A 16,943-nucleotide genomic window follows, 5' to 3' on the forward strand; every position below is an offset into this window, starting at 1 on the left:
AACCCCATCTGTTAGGGTCTCGGGGCACATAGTGACAGGTGGCTTGGTTCTGCAATTGGGATTCGGTACTGGGCAGTCTATTTCCATAACCAAAAGCGAATTGCTTCCTTTGTGCAGAAGAAAATTTTGCTGACTTGGCAATGATGTTCCCCTTGAAGAGTTGAGTTCCATCCTTACCGCAGAAATCCTTTGCATCGGAAATTAGGGACAAAGCTCAAGGATATGGGTTGGGTAGGCAGTGAAGATGGAAATATCCATATAGTTTAATTTTGGCTATCAGAAGTGTTTCAAAATCACGCATCCATCAACGACATGTTACTAGTTTTGTATTTTGGCCACCACCTTCAGCAGAGGTAGGCCCCACCATTCCCATTGCTGCATTTTCTTGTTACCCTAGCCATTCCCTCTGTTCTTGGTGAGGAGGGGCAAGGCTGTAAATCAGATTTCCTTGTTTGTTGTTTGCCCTCACAAGAGAGCAGTGTGCACAGAGCGGACCCACGTGCGGCTCCGGGGCAGTGATGGTTAATGAATACTCTGCACGTTGATGGCAGCCCCCCTGGCTGTGCAGCCACAAATCCTTCTAATAATGCTGGGTGTCGACAAGGTCAGGAGGTCACCACAGGCTGGTATATATCAAGCTTCACCAGAAAAATGCAACTTTAGCTGAGCTGAGCATTTCCCGGTGGCGCCAGCCTCTCCAAGCCCTCATAAAAGGACTGTCTGCAGCCATCTACTGCTGAGTAATAACAGCCACCACCAGGCCCCTAAAATTATAAGGACAAATTAAATTGGCCCTTTCCATATTGTGTGTGACTTAAACACATGTTCCTTTGCTCGTTACAGTAATAGCAGGAAGCTGTGCGCAGAGTTTTACAACTGGAAGCACTACACTGAAGAAATTCACAGTTAAAGCTGTTGGTAGCAGGTTTGGGCAAATTTCAGTAGGAATAGTTTTTGCTTCGTGTCAGGCGTTCTAATACATAATAATAATTCTTTGTCTTCCATTCTACAGAGCTTTCATTCTAGGACCTCAAAATAGCTGAAGAACAGTTTAAGAAAAAAAAAAAGCTGAGTAAATATTATCTCTGTGTCACAAACAGGATGGTCTGACAGAGGTTAAAGTAACCGGACAGGTTGGAGAATAGAATTAAAGTGCCTGCTCTGGCCCTCTGCTCCCCAAACTGGGATTAAATCGTAAGAGTCCTTTTCCACAGGCCATCAGTTTCTGAATTAAATGTTTCAGAAGACTATTCCATTCTGTGAGAAAACAATTTATCAAAGCAGTAACGACTGATCAAACAATCAAGTACATGGAGCATGCCAGCCATCGTAATATCAAGATGTTATTTGTCCAAATGTGGAAAATCAGAAATCTGCCTTATGGAAACTTAGAGGGGAAAAAAAAAAAAAAAAAAGACAAAGCTTCATAGAATGATACCAGATTTATTTATATTTCATGGGACATTCATTAGCATTCTGTTCCAGGAAGGTGGTTACTGCATTCTCTGAGGTGGCGCAGTAAAACAAGTGCTCGTTTCATTGTGTTTGTGATCTACTGACCTGCGGTTAGCATGAGGAGGTGACCTACAGCATTTCTAAAAACGGCTGGGGTAGATTACGGACGATAGCACCCTCGATGTGGGAAGCACTCTTACACCTTGTTCTAATACTCCTTGGATATACAGGTTGTCCCAATAACGAGAAAAAGCATAAGTAGATGTACCAGTCGTACCTACAGAATACAATGCGTATTACAAATCCCTGGGCCTCAGAGGGATGGGTAGGGGGGGCCTGGCCTGACCCCAACCCTCAAAAGGGAGGATGCCTAGGGCTCTTTCAAATGGCTGCTCTTTTCAAATGTAAGGATTAATTTTCCTGGCAGAAGAATGTTTTGGATTTTTCAGCTGCTGGGAGAAGGGGGGTCTTTAATAACCAGTGTGATCCAGCAGTGGCGGCCTGAGAGAGTGTAAATAAGACGTTATCGAGTGTTTTGGGTGTTTCTGAGGTCTTGAGCCTTGGTACTGAAAACAATCTAGGAGCTATTCAATTAGATTATGGATGACATGTCAGGCATAGTCTGAGGGAAATAAATGTACCCCTTTCCCCAGGGACTAGGAAGAACACCCAGCATGGTGCACCTTGCAAGCGTTCCTCATCATATCAGAAAGAAGAACATGGACAATTTTTTCCTCAGTTTTCTGACAGCAGCTTCAATCCTCTTTGCATTTCCCCTCTCTCTTCCTGAAACATCTATCTGCAGCAGAAGAAATCCCTGGGTTTTAGCATCTGACCATGCATTTTCTAAGTAGTCTGAAATCTTTCTTCTTTCAAACTTTTCTATAAAATGAGATGAAACTAAACCTGTTCACTTTTTTTCCCAGTTATTGATGAACAAGCAAATTGGATTAAAAAGATACGAAGTTGATGGAAGAAAAGTCCTTTTTTATTTTGACGAGGTAATGATTTTGGTTCTTAAAATTATGATGCTTTTCAATGAAAGGCAAATGCCCAATGAGTAGAGCATAGGTACTGTGTATTGCTGTTGATAGTCCCTTGCAGATGAGGCTCATGATGCAGCTTTACCTGGCTGGTTGCCTGAGTATCTTTTCAGGTAGGCAAGCGTTGTGGTTTTGGTTGGAAACCAAAGCATAAAAGAGGCAGCTTTAGTACCTAGTATTGGAGGTACCTCAATTTTCACCAAGTGTCCAGCACAGTGTGTTACATTAGGGGCCCACGCTGCATTTATTTGTCTCTCTCTTCACTTAGAGTGTGGTTTTTGTTACAATGAGTCTTTTACATCATTTCATGCAGATTCCTAGCCAGTGCATGACCTGTGTAAAGTTTCAAGCTTTCAGAGAGTATATAGTTGGGAAAACAGCTCCTGTTCCTATCAAAGTGTATGATTACTATGAGCCAGGTATGTGCCTGATTTCCTTTGATTTTTGCCAGCATTAGGGCTCTAACCATAGGACTTAATTGTGGTTTCTCATTCTTTCTGGCCTGCAGCTTTTGAAGCAACTCGTTTCTACAACGTGAGTGAAAACAGTCCCTTGGCTCGGGAGCTCTGTGATGGGCCAACGTGCAACGAGGTAGAGAGCTCAGCTAGCCAGTGGGTTGGTAAGTTGCACCAAAGCTTAGATTTTTTTTGAAAATGGAACCTGCAGACATACTGTCTAGGAGTTAGTTAAAGGAGAACTCAAAATGATATTTAGAAAAATGTTCCGTTTTGGTATCTGTATTAGTAGAAGGATTACAGATGTCTGTGTGATAGCAGTATTAAAGTTACGACAATGAAATAGACCAATGTAGTCTGCTCTGCAGTCACCAGTGACTGTTATTATTTGCTTCGGAGGCAAGACGTAACATAAATCTGGACTATACCTGTGAAAAGTGAAGTGTGTTGATAAAGGTAAAAAAAAAATTAAATGCAGTTTGTTTTCGTTTTACAAAATGTGGTAGAGTTCATCAACTAATTGTGGGAAGATCAAACAATTTCACTTGTCAGAGACAGGAATAACTTTTCCCAGAATCTACAATTTCCTTCCTATCCTGTATGTCATCCAAACTGTGGGAGAGTTGCATTATCTTGAACCTGCAATCTGCTTTCTTCCCAGATCATTTTAGTCCACTAAGTTTGTAAATTTTTATGAGAAGTCTTAAAGAATTCAACATGAAAACTTACATAAGAGAAATGAGAAAACTGCCACCCCATCTCTCCTTTCCCCATGCTACACAAAAATATTCCTTTGGATGGTTTTGTTTACTTTTCAGGCTTTTTTCACTCTGGACCATGCAATAATATTTTTGGCTGCTTGGAGGATGAGTATTTTGAGCAATGTATGTGTTCCCGAGACTGTGGCTATGATGGGGAGCCTGTGTGTGGATCAGATGGACAGATTTACCAGAACCACTGCCAGATGGAAGTAGCATCGTGCAGGAATAATACGAGGATAGAACAGATCCCCATGTCACAATGTTCTACATGTAGGTTTAATTCAATTCCATTTTTCTCTTACAACCTAGCTGGGGAACTTGTGTGTGGTAGGGAAAAGAGGAGACTTCAAAACCTCCTTTGTAGTATTTTGCTATTCATACTGCAGGAGACTGACTTCTAAGAGAAGCTACCTACCTGCTTAGCTCAGAACTGGATTTTCTGATCTCCTGAATACGTTTTACCAATCTTAATGAACCTGAGAAACTGTGGTAATATTGCTTATCTGAAGTGAATAACCCTACGTAAAATATACTGTCCATGAAGTTTAACGTACTTTGGAGATTCTACATGGGCTTTCAAGATGTGCAGTTTAGTATACCTGAACTGAGTATATCACCTCCTTAAATGGAGATGGTTTCTAGAGAGTCATTAACAAATTTTATGACCAATACATTTTTCTTTTTTTTTTTTTTTACTTACAGCCAAGAATTTGCCAGAAGAAAGGGAGACACACTCCCACACAGCTGAGCAACCCAGTGTACAACAAATTCCAGCAGGTAATATCATACCTTTGTATTTACCCAAGGCTTTTTTCTTTTAAAAGTTTAAAGCTTATCCTATCGTTATACAAACGTATACGTAACTCCTAAGCATCTTTAAATAAAGATGCTGAATACTTCTGTCTTTTAGAAAAGACAGAACATTCAGAAATCAGAAAAATGAAGCCATCAAGGAAATTTAGGGTGATAAGCATTCGGCTACAGGCTGTCTTCCAGTCCTTTTAGAAATTCTTGCGTGATTCCTGCTGGATTCAGTGCACATGCCCATTTCTATGAACAGTTGCCTAAATCTTGCAAGTGACCATCCTGTTTTCTCAGCCTTGCTATATTTGAGCGATACTTGAATCTTTTTTTTTTAATGTCAAGCTGGAAAGATCGCATCTGAAACCAGGCTGATGTAATATGTCTCAACAACCAACTGAGCTGTACATGACAACAGACAAAACCATTGCAAAAACTAGAATCCAGGTGGATCAACTTCTGTTCATAGTTCTGTGTAAAAACTGAGCTGGCAGTTCTGATTCTTTCAGAGCTGCTGTTTGGAATAAAGGCCTTAGTGAGCAAAAATTTTAAGGTCAGTAGATGGAGTAGCCAGGAATTTGGCTGCTCATTTTATTTGGTGCTTTTATTCATACATTTTTTTCCAAGACTCATGTCAAACTTGCTCCTGGCTCACAATAAATCTCACCAAGAAGCAGTGGAGGGTCAATAGAATAGTTTGTTTCATGCTGTTTCTAGTAAATAAACTGGACTAGATTTTTCCTGGCTGCTTTCCACTCATTAATTTTCCCCTGGCCTCTAACTCTCCCAACAAATTGGTAAAAACAAGTTAGTTCTTCAAGAGAAGTCTCCATGCCTTCCCATATCCTTCTAGAGCACCAAAGTTCAGGCTTCATGTGTCCAACATGAGATAGGCTGTCCTGTTCTTTACCCCTCTGCTCTGTGGAAGTTGATGGACGTTTTTCTTAAGGTGTAAAAGCAGGGTGAATACTCTGTTATGACTATCTCTGTAGGTCATCCAGTCTTAAAGTGTTTTAATGCCTCTCCTATTTTCCCTCCCTTTGTTTCTGAACTTAAGGTGAATATATATCAGGTTGCCGTCTGTCAGAATAACTGAAATGAATGCTTGTTGTCTTTTATTCTGTGCAAATGCAATGTACCCAGCATGGAAACAGTTTGCAGTCTGAACCCTATAAAGCAGCATTCCCCAACTGCTCTGTAGGACGTTGCTGGTATGCAAGTTCATAGTAAGTGTTTTGTTGCTGGTCTACAAAATGGGACTGCCATTACATTGCTTTCAAATACATATCTGATACGGATATGGTTATCTGGGGAAAAAAAATGTGGAACTTGACAATAGTCCACAATACGAACATTTTCGGAACAGTGGTTCTGAAATAATCTGCAGTGAAACATCGAAGAAAAATATCCCTCTGTTTTCTGTTTTAAACAGACAAAGGTAGTGTTGTCTCAGTAGGCTATCAGTAAGATCAAAAATGGCAATTCATATTGTGTGAGTGTGGCGTTTGTATGCACGTTAGGTTAATAACCACATGTATGCCATAAGGATATGTTCAAGTGCTCGCAAATGGTATGAGCTTGCTGCATTCTAGGATCTGTGAGTGCTAAAGCAGAGAGCCTCCTGGAAGGCTGACGCTCTTCTGAAATGAGCTGTCTGAGCAGCCATGGCAGAGTGAGCATTCAAAAATAAAACAGACTAAATCCTGCATCAGGAAAAGCGCCCAGCATGTGATTTTCATTAATCCTCTGGCCTCCTCTCAGGTCAGCCACACGGTACATGAATCAAAGTTTAACAAATGAATGAATCCCTCCTTGTACGTGGGTCTCATTTGGACTCACTGGTTTGTTAGCATTGAAGCATGTGATTGGTTTAAGGCGACTCAGGTGCTCTGGGTTTCTAGTGAAAGTTCTGATGAGCCATGTCTAAATTTGTGATTTCCTTAAAGGATGCAAAGCTCCAGGAGCCAAATCAAGATTAGGGCAGGTTGATGGAACTGCCTCCGTGTGTTAATCTTCAGGAAATACCATTTTCGTGCAGAACCTCGTGGTGTTTATATTGTCTGAAATCCTTCTGTATTTGCCATATGACTTGTGCAGGCTCCGCTCGGTTTGATTGATGCTTTCATTGTTAGCTCTTGTCTATGTTACCCCAGCAATGGAAACAATGAGAGCCAGCTTCCTTCCAGCAAACAGTGGGGAACTTCATAATGTTTTTGGGCTCACTCTGGCAAACAGGCTTGCAGTGTAGTTCCATAGACCCCAGTGAGTTTGCTAGAATAAACAGCTTATGAGTTATGCTATTCGAGGTAAGTAATCATATGTGGCTATCCTGAAAAGTCAGGACGCAGTGCTTCTTGTGGCACCTAGCTGTTGTCAAAGCGTTCTCAACCGCCTTTCAGAAGTCTGCAGCAGATGTTGCAGCATGTGAGGCAGAAGGCTGAGGTTTGTTCTTAAAACTATAACCTTTTTTTATCCAGATGGGTAGGTTCTCTTTGCAGCTTCAGAAATATTCTCTTGATTTAGTGAGAAGAGTGCAGGGTGACAGAACTCAACAGAAGGGAAAGCCAAGGGGAGGCACTCGTGACTGAATCCCCTTCCTCAGCTGTTCATTCTCACAGGTGAACTAGTGAGACTCAGAGATGGAGCAGGCTCTTTGTTAGCAGCACGGACACACCTCTGCCTCTGAGCATTGTGGCTCTGCCTGCATTCTTTCACAGCCTGTTCCAGTCACAATTATTTGGAAGGAAAGCTCTTGGAGCAGGAGCTTGGTTGCCAAGTGGACTCTTGGTATGTTTGGTGCCTTTCTGTCTGTGGCTTTCCTAAGACTGTTGTCACACTAGACTACAAAATTATGGGTGGATTTCAGAGCCTAAGGGGTGCTCGGTAGCTCTGATACCATCTCTCTGGTGCAGTGGTCCTTTGATTGCTTCCGTAGATCTTTGATGTTCTTCTGAAATTGCCGATATCCTCTCTACCAAAAATACGAAGAGAATAGCTGATGGGGCTGGAAGATACATTGCTATCACAGTAATATTGTGATTCTGCAGGTATGTGATGGAAAAGCAGTATCAAAGTGTGGTGCAGCAGCACTCAGCGGTATCAGTGGTGCTGTAGTGTCACACTCTGTGCTGCTCTGAGCAGGCAGCCCACCCAGCTCCGTGCTGTTTGACCCCTCAGCCTTCTCCCCGCAGCTGGAGCCGTACTATTTGTACAGTTCTGCTCCAGCACTTAGAAGGTCCAGGAGCTGGAAGCAAATTCTTGGTGGTATGATTCTTTTGTTCAGTATCATTATTTTAGATACCTAAGCAAACACTCGCCCATCCGCCATCACTAGCTTCTAACGGGAATGTCAGAGGGAGCTCTGCTTCTAGATGGAGTCATCCTGCAACACTCCCTGGCGGGCACACTGTTCACAGGAGCGCTGTTCTTTCAGGATTGATTGAACTGGCGATGGGCCACCTTTCCTTTCCCCCCATCGGTGTTCAGCAAACATTGGCTTAGGCGCAAACATTTGGAGATGGGGGAGTGGTTTGTATGCAGCAGGAAATGTCGGCCTTTCATCTTTGCTTTGACTCCAGTCCTGCATTCCTAGGAAGAGTGAGGTCTGTGATGTTAATTCTGTCCCTGGTGGACAGCAATCATCCATTCGTAGAACAACTTCATGATCTGGCAGATTCTCACATGGAGAAGGCCAAGAAGAAGTGAACACAGACTGACTCTGCTTTCAGGCAAGCATTCCCTTGCCTAGGGCTGAGCCTGTTGCTGGGAGGATGTGGGAGGCAACAGGGAAGCCTTCAGATATTTTATTTCTAGAGAACAAATGTTTTCAAAGGCCTTGACAAGTGTTCTCCTTAAATAAAGCAAGCTTTTATGAGGGGGACTTTTCCTCCCTGCAACAGCTAGGTTTAGTGATTGCTTTGGTTTGGATTAGAGCAGCGTATATAGAAAGCAAACAGGCAAGATGAACAGCTGAGCTGGCTCAGGGAACAGCTTAGGAAACAGGCACCTATTGATATTCCTAGAAGTTTTATCTTGTGGTCTTACCCTCCGGACAGTGGGCAGTCACCCACCTGGAGGCACAGCCGCTTTGAGAGGGCTGCGCGCTGTGTGAGCGACCTGCCCATGTCTTGGCATGGGCCGCAGTGAATGCGTGGGGGAGAAGTATCTATTTCTGCCTGTTCCTATCTTAAATGCTGGAAGTTCCTTGGTGGTGTGGGACTGTGCTGAAGCTGACGTATCTTGGCTACTACCCAGCTTATGACTTAGTGAAAGATGAAGTATTTTCAAGGTGCGGTGCAAGCTGTGTGACATCACAGATGAGGTATTTTCAGGGTGCAGCGTAACACATCTGTGACATCCGGTATTCCCAAGGATAGCTGACTTTTATTTGACTCTATATTTGACTTTCTATAGATCGTAGGGTGAACTGGTTCCTACCTTAATCATCTCGGTTAAGGCCTAAAGTTAGATACTTTAAAATGAGATTTTGAGATTTTTCAAATTGCCTGGCACTTTGATTCCTTTTATTTTTTACAGTGTCCAGATCTCAGAAAGGAAACTAAAAATCCTATCTACAGCAGCTTTTCTGCTTGTATGTGAATCTAAGCATGCATGCACAGGTCTATGGACATGCGTAGACTCCTTTTCACTTTGAGACACTGATGTGGCTCCTGTTTTGCCTCTCACTATTCCTTCCCTCTAATGTCATTCCCATTCTCTCTGTGATGCAATATGCGATGCTGAAATGCATTTTCTTTGGATAAAGCACAAGCTCAGACTATGGTTTCCTTTCCAGCAGAGGAAGGCCCTCCACCACAGTCAGATCTGTCATATTATTCCTACGAATATGACCCGGACCCCTATGCCTCTGAAGCTGACGTTTTTGAGATTGTGGCAGAGTTGACGACAGCAAGCACGTTAAAAGTGGACAAGATTCAGGAAGTAGTGACCACAGTAGAATGGTGAGCTGGAGATTGGGGGGGGGGAGGGGGGGGGTTGTAAATCTGCTTTGTTAGTTATAATTTACTAATCCGTACGTTGGGTCAAGTGTATTCAGTTCCTCAAAATGGGCATTCTTCCAAGCGACTCGCTAGCCTCTTTAGCAAGGAATCACCAAGAACAAGATGTCGCTGGGACAGCATCCAAGTCTTCACGGCCTGGATGTGTCCATTCCTAGCAGCTTTTAAGTCTTTCTGTGCCCAGCTTCAGTGATGTTTCACAAAGATAGGCAATGGGAAAGTGACTTTTTTCATTATGTTCTCTTTTCAACAGAAATATATAATTTAAATAAAGAGAAGAGGCTCAGAATCAACTCCTGTATGAGTTTGTTCCAACGGATGACCTGCTGCAGAACAGAAACCGAATGATGACTACTTCCTGATGCCCTCAGAACTGTAGGCTTTGCTGCCCCACGGGGGTGGATCTGGAGCGCTAAGGGGGACACTCAGCATTATTCTTCTGTCAGTTTTCCTGCCTTTTGTGCATCCTCCTAGGAGTACTTCCAAGGATGGGAGGCCAATATGCTGTGCCCTCTAGGTGAGAGAAATAGGGGCTGGAATTCAAACTTATAGACCTTTTCAGAATGTTTTCTCTATTATCAGGATACTGCAAATGCCATTTCCTAGCTACATTTAGAAGCTAAGTCCAGGCCTCGTGCTTAGCTGAACTGCTGTTTGAGGAAGGATGGCTGAGGAGTTTTCTCTCAAATTATAATAATAAAAATCAGTATGTTTTGCTAATTATGACACAGCAAGAGGCTAATCATCTTCTCTAGCCTATAAGTCTACTGTACCCACAATTATGTCCTACAAGAGGAAAAACTGCCCTAATGCCTCCATGTTCAGGAAAGATGCTGGGAGGTCCATTTCACAAGAGAAAACTCAAATCCACTGTCAGACAGGGCTGAAAAGCTTCAGGTGGGGAGTTTGCTAACCACAGCAGTGACCAGGATCTGGTGGGTGAGCCCTCTTCATTTTGCACTATGTGCTGATGAGGTTTGCTTGCAGCCTTCTCAGCTCTGCAGCCCCTTTCCTCCTTGTAACCCTGACATGAACTGACCCAAGGCACAGTCCTTTTAAATGCTTGCCTGACTTCACCAATCACTTTTATCCTGCTCCCACCAGCATTCCCATAGAATGATATTTTTTTTTCTGGATATGGTAATCTATGCATAGGCCCTGGGCCTGCTCGCCAGTACAAATCGCTGGTGTCACAGACTGGACTCCCTTAGACTGACCTGCCCCAGGCAATGTGGTAAAGCTAAAAACAAAAGCTTTGTGCTTCCAAAAGTGCATGAGCCAAGACTTTTTGGTTTCCCTTCCTGCCTGGAGCAGCATTGTTCTCTTTGGAGGAGTTAGATGCAATTGCCTGTTGCAAAATAGTGTTAATATTTTATCTTCACACGTCTATTGTTACAAGGACCCGGAGTGGGGTGGAAACTTCTTTTGAGGGTGTTTATTGGTGAATGGAAACAGGAAAAAGCCCAGCTCCATTCATTTTTAGGGCTTGTTTACACAGGAACCCTGACAAGAATATATCCCAGTATAGACATTCCATTCCAGAATAAAAGCAATTTTATTCCAGAAAGCTGTCTACATGGGGACAAAACAGGAGGTATCCCAGAAGTTGGGCATTTGTAGTTTCCAGTCCTTTTTGTCTGGGGCTAGATATTTGCAGAATGTAACTGACACGATGAAGGTCTGGGTCTTGAAGTTCTCAGAAATTTCAGAACTGCTTTGCTGGCAAGTTACCAAGCCTTCCTTCGTGGCTGCTGCGAGCTCTCCTCACAGCATCTTGACGTGGCTGTTGCCCGTATGCACCCACTGCTTCTCAGCAGAGATTTTTGCCACGTCTCTTCAGTGTGTATGAACAGACCACGTCCTCACTGTGTCCCCACTGCACGGCAGAAGCACTGGCGGCTGCATTCCTGTCTGGCAGGTAAATGAATGCCTTTAAACTAAATTCCATCTCCTGTAAGCAACTGGCCTGGCAGATGCTTGCTATTGTGTACACACACAGGACTGAGTCAATATTTATTCCCTGGGTAAATAACAGACCTAGTATGAGCTGCAACAAGAGGTTGTTTTGTTGTTTCTTTTTTTTCCCCCCCTTTTCTAAATATCAAAGCTGCACAATACAAACCCTGCTGTTTGCTGGTTCCAGCCTCAGCTGTTTAATGCTTCAAGGCTGCAGAATGAGACATTTAGTCACCCCGGTAATGTCTGTGTGAGTGGCTTCCCACAGAAGATGGGACCTGTGCTCAGGGTTCTTCAGCCCCCTGCCCTCTGTCCCCTTCTGCCTTTAGTTTCCCTGTCTCATCGTTTAATGCTTGTAGCTAGATATTTTAAGTAATTTCATATTGCTTGATCCTCTCGTAGATCCTTGGGCAGTCAGACAGTGTCACCACTGGGGACAAGAAGATGAAGGTAGGGAGATTCAGCTTAGCATTAAACATGGTTTCCTTCATTTTCCTCGGTCTCTGTTACTTGTAATCCACTAACTCAAGATGCAAACATCTCCCCGTTACTGCCAGCTACATTTCTCCTTGGTGCCAGCCCATCAATCATGGCTGTGGTCTGTGGGCTCGCTGTGTGCCAGAGCAGGGGAGTCTCGCTTCTGTTTTACCCCTAGCAGAACTGACAAAGAGACCTGGACCCCTAGCAGGCAGAGGCAGAGCAGCCTCAGTGTCCTTCAGCAGAGGCAGTTCTAAATGGGATGCTGCGTGTGAGGTCATGTGCCAGGTTTTTTGTAACCTAAAGCCTGACACCATCTTGAGTGCTTCTTCACAGCTTTCAGGGAAATCATCAGTCCATCATCTCTTCTTCCTGTGTTCCTTAGGTACACATTGGCAGCCTCTGCCTCCCCTCACTCCTGCCACCAAACCAGCTCCTTTCTCAAGTTAAAAATCAGCCCTGTGATTTACGGAATCAAATAAAGGAACCTACAAATACACACCTGATTGCCTTTTCTCCCTTATTACAGTAGTAATGGAGCAGGTCTCTGTACTCCTCTCCACCCCAGCTGATGGTCCATACCTTTCCTCTATCTCCAGTTTGTTGTTCCTGTTTCTTGTTATCAGTAATTCTTATCCAGGAAAAAAAAAAAAATAATAATAATACCTATTTTTCTTCCAGTCTTCAAAGTCCTCCGTGTAAGACACAAACTCTTAGGGCTAGATCCAGGAGGACCACTTGACACAACACAGCTGTGTCAGACTCAGTATTACTCAAGAAAAGCAGAGCTTCTGCTTCTTTGGGCTCTGAATTGTTTGTGGCTTAGAGACCTTTGCCTCCCTCTGTCAGAGAGATGCTTCTCCTTTCCTTTCTCTGATGGTCCCTCACTGCAAAAGGAGAAAAGTGCTGGTGGGTTTGTGAGACACAAATTCCTACATACATCAAGTTACGTTACTGAATAGCTACAGCAGTGCTAGTTATCAGTGATTTTTGCTTGCAATCCTTTCAATGAAATTAATATTTATATATTTGTAACTGTACATTATGCAGAGTAATCATTACCGTGGTATTTATTTTAAAGCAATAGTTCCCTTGTCCTTTCTTGTCCAAGTGTTTTGGCCTTGCCTCTTTCCCTCCTTCTTAATCAGCCTCAGTAGGAAACAAATATCAGAAGAATGTTCAGTTTGTTTGAATAGCATCATTGAAACAACAGCACTTGCTTTGCTGACACTGATTATTGATATTTAATGCAGAGTAACCTGGTTTTCATTATGGCGGATAGATGATCTGTTTGGAAAACCTCAGCTCAGTTTGTTGGTTGTTTTTGTTGTTGTTGTTTTTGCAGTACTTGCTATTTCTGACTGAGTGACAGTAGTCTTGGCTTGCAGCCTGGCTCCACCGCATCTCCTGTGTTCAGTACCTGGCACGTTCTCTGTGCGTGCCCTGCTGCACCCCCAGGAGATGGGCTCTAGTTTTTCACCTGCATTTCACCCCTGCACGTACATGTAAACGCAAACAGTTCTATGATCATTTTTGTTTTGTTCACACACATCTTAGCAAGTCTGAGTCCAGAAAAGGGTTTGTTTTAGATTATGATAAATATTTTATTAAAAACTGATTTTAAAACAATACCGTTTGTCTCTCTTTATTCACATTGTAGGCTGTAAGCTTGTTTGATCATAGATCACAGAAGTCATGCCTTTATCTGTAAAACTGACGAATTCAGGAACTCTGAGGAAGTTGATCACTCATTTTCTACCTTGTGCCTCACTGGGTTATTCCCAGAGATGAGCTGGCTCTCTTTTGTCAAATTTGCCACGTGCCCCAGGACTGAGCAACAAGCTTGATTCATAAGCGCAAGGTCTCGATTGCGTGTGCCATTAAGCAAAAGCAGTGATGAGTTTTTAGAGTGAGGGCTTGCTCCATTCCTTCTTGAATGTTTCCCTTCAAGAGACATAATACAGTCTTTGCCTCAGAGCAATCATGGATGCCGAGCATCATAGGATGAACGAATAGGATTTTTTACACTTATTACCACCCATGGGCTAACATTACCACGGTGCTGTGCCTTTGCTCACTAGTCAAGCCAAGAATGTAAGTGGTAGAAAAGCTAGTGCTGGACATGCTCCCCACGGAGGAGTATTTTATTTCAGCAGAACACCTTCCATATAGGTGCTTTTGGAATGTTTAGAAATTCCATTTTGCCAAATGCCTGTTCTTTTTCAGTTTTAGGTAAAAGGACTGAGTGTTCAAAGACAGCGAGAAAGCCAGTAGCAGAAAAGGAAATAGAAAGCAGATAGCAACCAGCTTGCAACGGGTATTAGGAGAAGCAGACTGAGGTGCAAAAGCATCCCTGGCACTATCAGACGAGATGAGAAGTTGCATGCAGTGTCCCAGTAACAGATCTATTCCAGTTCAGGACTCCACACTTTTCAAGGAGCGCTGTGACCCAGGTTTATTTGGTCTCAGCCATGCAGACAGAAGAACGTGGCTCTTCCTTACCAGGACTTGCCTACTGGGACGTACTGCTTGCTGTTCTGGATGAAAGCTGTGAAATCCCAGCACTCACTGTCCTTGTTTTATCCCCACTGTATGGTGTGAGCACCTTGGGAGCTGGGCTGGAGGCTTATACCAGCAAATCCTTGGAGCTTTTCTGAGGAAGAGTTTCTTTGGAGGTTTTTAAGGACGTGGTGGTTTTTTTGCTGTGATTGAAGAATCTCCTCCTCACCTTATCCCGGAAATCTTCAGAAACATAGTAGTAGACGAAGGGGTCAGCGCAGCTGTTAAAGGTGCTGACGGCCAGGCTCACCATGTAGCTGATGTACAGGTTACCGTACAGCTTGGAGTGATAGCTGGAGTAATGAACGAGGAGAAGAACGTTGCTGGGGGTGTAGAAGGCCACGAGTGTGAACAGCACGAGAGCTGTGAGCTTCATGGAGTAGGAGTACCGCTTGCCGTTGTCCAGGAGGGCTCGCAGTACTGAGCAGTAGCTGAACAGCATCACCACCAGAGGAGCAAGGAAAGCGCAGGCAATGAGGCAGATGAAATAGTAGAAATAATACCCGTCGTCCTCGTGCCTGGGGAGAACGTCGTGGCACAGAGTGGTTTCTGCTCCGTACAGGGGATACGACTGCTGCTGCAGAGTCAGGGGCAGGATGAGGACAGCAGCGCAGAGCCAGATGGCAGTGCAGGTACAGGCAGCAAAGGCAGGGGTGCGGAAAGAACGGGAGAAGAAAGGATGCACCACAGCCAGATACCGGTCGACACTGATGCACGTGAGCAGCAGCACTGAGCAGTACATGTTCCCGTAGAAGAAAGCCGTGGTGACCCGGCACAGGCCTTCCCCAAAGGGCCAGTTGTTCCCCAGGAAATAGTAGAAAATCTTGAAGGGCAGCACCAAGATGAGCAGCAGGTCTGCTGCAGCCAAGTTCATCAGGAAGACAGTGGAGGTCAGCTTCTCGGCCCTGGTAGCCAGGACCCACAGGGCCAGCCCGTTTGAAGGCAGCCCCACGAGGAAGACGAGGGTGTAGAGGCAGGGGATGAGCCGCACGGTGACCACGCTGTTCAGCTGAGAGCGGGTGGCCTTGTGTATCAACAGGTACGTGATGTTGTTTATCGTTGTCTTTTCCCCTGGGATGGCTCGGGGACACGGCGCGATCTCTGGTGTCGTTACCTGCTCGTTGGTGGCGTTCTGAGAGTAATCTGTCGGTGCAAACACAGCCCATTACTTGCTTGCATGCAAATGCTGGCACTTTGCAGGACAGGCTGGATACACGATGCTTACACCAATCGCTAAGGTTTTGCATGTTATGCTGGGGTCCCTAGCAGTAAAGGTATTCTGTAAGAAGCTGTTGTGCCATGGGTAGAAAAAGCTGACCGACAGAGTCAGGTGTGCAAGAGCAACCGTCAGCAACCTTACTGAAAACTTAACATGACTTGCTCTGTTTGGTGCTGTCCCACCAGTCTCAAACGATTGCCATGGCGTGCAGTTATCAATAGGCCTGGGGAAAGAGAGAGTGCTTCCTCTGGCCAGCTTTCAAAAGAATCCAATTCACCCCGTTGCTTTCCCCTTCGTAAGTTATCTTCTATCACCTCCTGCCCTAATTTGAGGATGCGTCAATCCTCATGTGATAACATGACAAAAATGAGTTTTCAGGGATCTCATGAAGGTGCCTACCAAGTATCCAGTACTTTAAGAAACAGTTTTTCACCCGAAGATGTGCACTCACCATCGTAGTCTGGAAAGGCCAGGCAGAGTCCCCAGAAGGCACAGCAGAGCACGAGCCGGGGTGACAGCCGTCCGTTCCTGGAGGTCTCCATGCTGGTGTGGCAACCAAGGAGCTGCTGGGCTCACAGCTGTGTGGGAAAGGCAGTCGTGTAGTGACCGTGCTTACGCATTTCCTTCTTGCAGTCCTTAACGCACGGAAGCACCAGGGTTATCCTGTGGAGCTGGAGGCCTACGGGGGTTGTCACGACATCCCTGCAAGGCTGGAGAGTCCAGTGGCAGCCACGGGACCGGGATGGATGCACGTAACCAGGTCCACGGGGGTTGTGTCTCATTGTCAGAGCTCCCATGACTCATTTTGGGCTTCCCTCCTGCTCCAGAATATTCCTGAAAATAAAAAAGGTCCCATCTGACGCGCTTTGAATTTCATGTAGCGTGTAAACTGAATTGAAATGCCTCTGAGCTCCTGTGGCCAGCATCCTTCCACTCCAAGTGGCTCCACATATTTCAGGTCTTTTCCCACAGTAACTCAACAAGTTGGGAAGACATCGTCCCCTCACATAAACAGAAATGAAGTACTGGAGAGCTGCAGCTCCAAACAAACCTCCCAAGCTCTTAGGGAATACACAAGGCTCTTACAGCCTCACTTTGTGACAGTTCAGGGCTTTTAGTGGCTGCCTTGCAGTCCCCAGATCAGGCTGGGCCTTTCAGAGCCAGCCTGGGGTGCCGTAACATCCAAGCGATAAGTGGCA

The 16,943-nt window shown here is 44.6% G+C and overlaps 2 protein-coding genes across 5 annotated transcripts in view; one reads left to right on the forward strand and one right to left on the reverse strand.

Annotated features, from left to right (window-relative positions):
• CPAMD8 (C3 and PZP like alpha-2-macroglobulin domain containing 8) overlaps positions 1 to 13,595 on the forward strand; it is a 53,227-nt gene extending 39,632 nt beyond the window's left edge. For 3 of the 4 annotated variants that reach the window (XM_035347995.1, XM_035347996.1, XM_035347999.1), the window contains 7 exons: positions 2,382 to 2,456; positions 2,812 to 2,917; positions 3,007 to 3,117; positions 3,772 to 3,984; positions 4,417 to 4,491; positions 9,311 to 9,476; positions 9,787 to 13,595. In XM_035347995.1, coding sequence (XP_035203886.1) covers positions 2,382 to 2,456; positions 2,812 to 2,917; positions 3,007 to 3,117; positions 3,772 to 3,984; positions 4,417 to 4,491; positions 9,311 to 9,476; position 9,787 — 747 coding nt within the window. In that variant the 3' untranslated portion in view covers positions 9,788 to 13,595. The remainder of the gene's footprint in view (positions 1 to 2,381; positions 2,457 to 2,811; positions 2,918 to 3,006; positions 3,118 to 3,771; positions 3,985 to 4,416; positions 4,492 to 9,310; positions 9,477 to 9,786) is intronic. The other variant, XM_035347998.1, reaches the window with a different exon arrangement.
• Positions 13,592 to 16,445, reverse strand: F2RL3 (F2R like thrombin or trypsin receptor 3). Its single transcript, XM_035348034.1, has 2 exons — positions 16,196 to 16,445; positions 13,592 to 15,668 (listed from the first exon to the last, which is right to left on the reverse strand). Exons 1-2 carry the CDS (start codon positions 16,284 to 16,286, stop codon positions 14,593 to 14,595), a joined length of 1,167 nt encoding a protein of 388 aa, XP_035203925.1. The 5' UTR covers positions 16,287 to 16,445; the 3' UTR covers positions 13,592 to 14,592.
• Positions 16,446 to 16,943: the final 498 nt, after the last annotated feature.

Source organism: Oxyura jamaicensis, chromosome 28, assembly GCF_011077185.1.
Source record: "Oxyura jamaicensis isolate SHBP4307 breed ruddy duck chromosome 28, BPBGC_Ojam_1.0, whole genome shotgun sequence".
NCBI lineage: Eukaryota > Metazoa > Chordata > Aves > Anseriformes > Anatidae > Oxyura > Oxyura jamaicensis.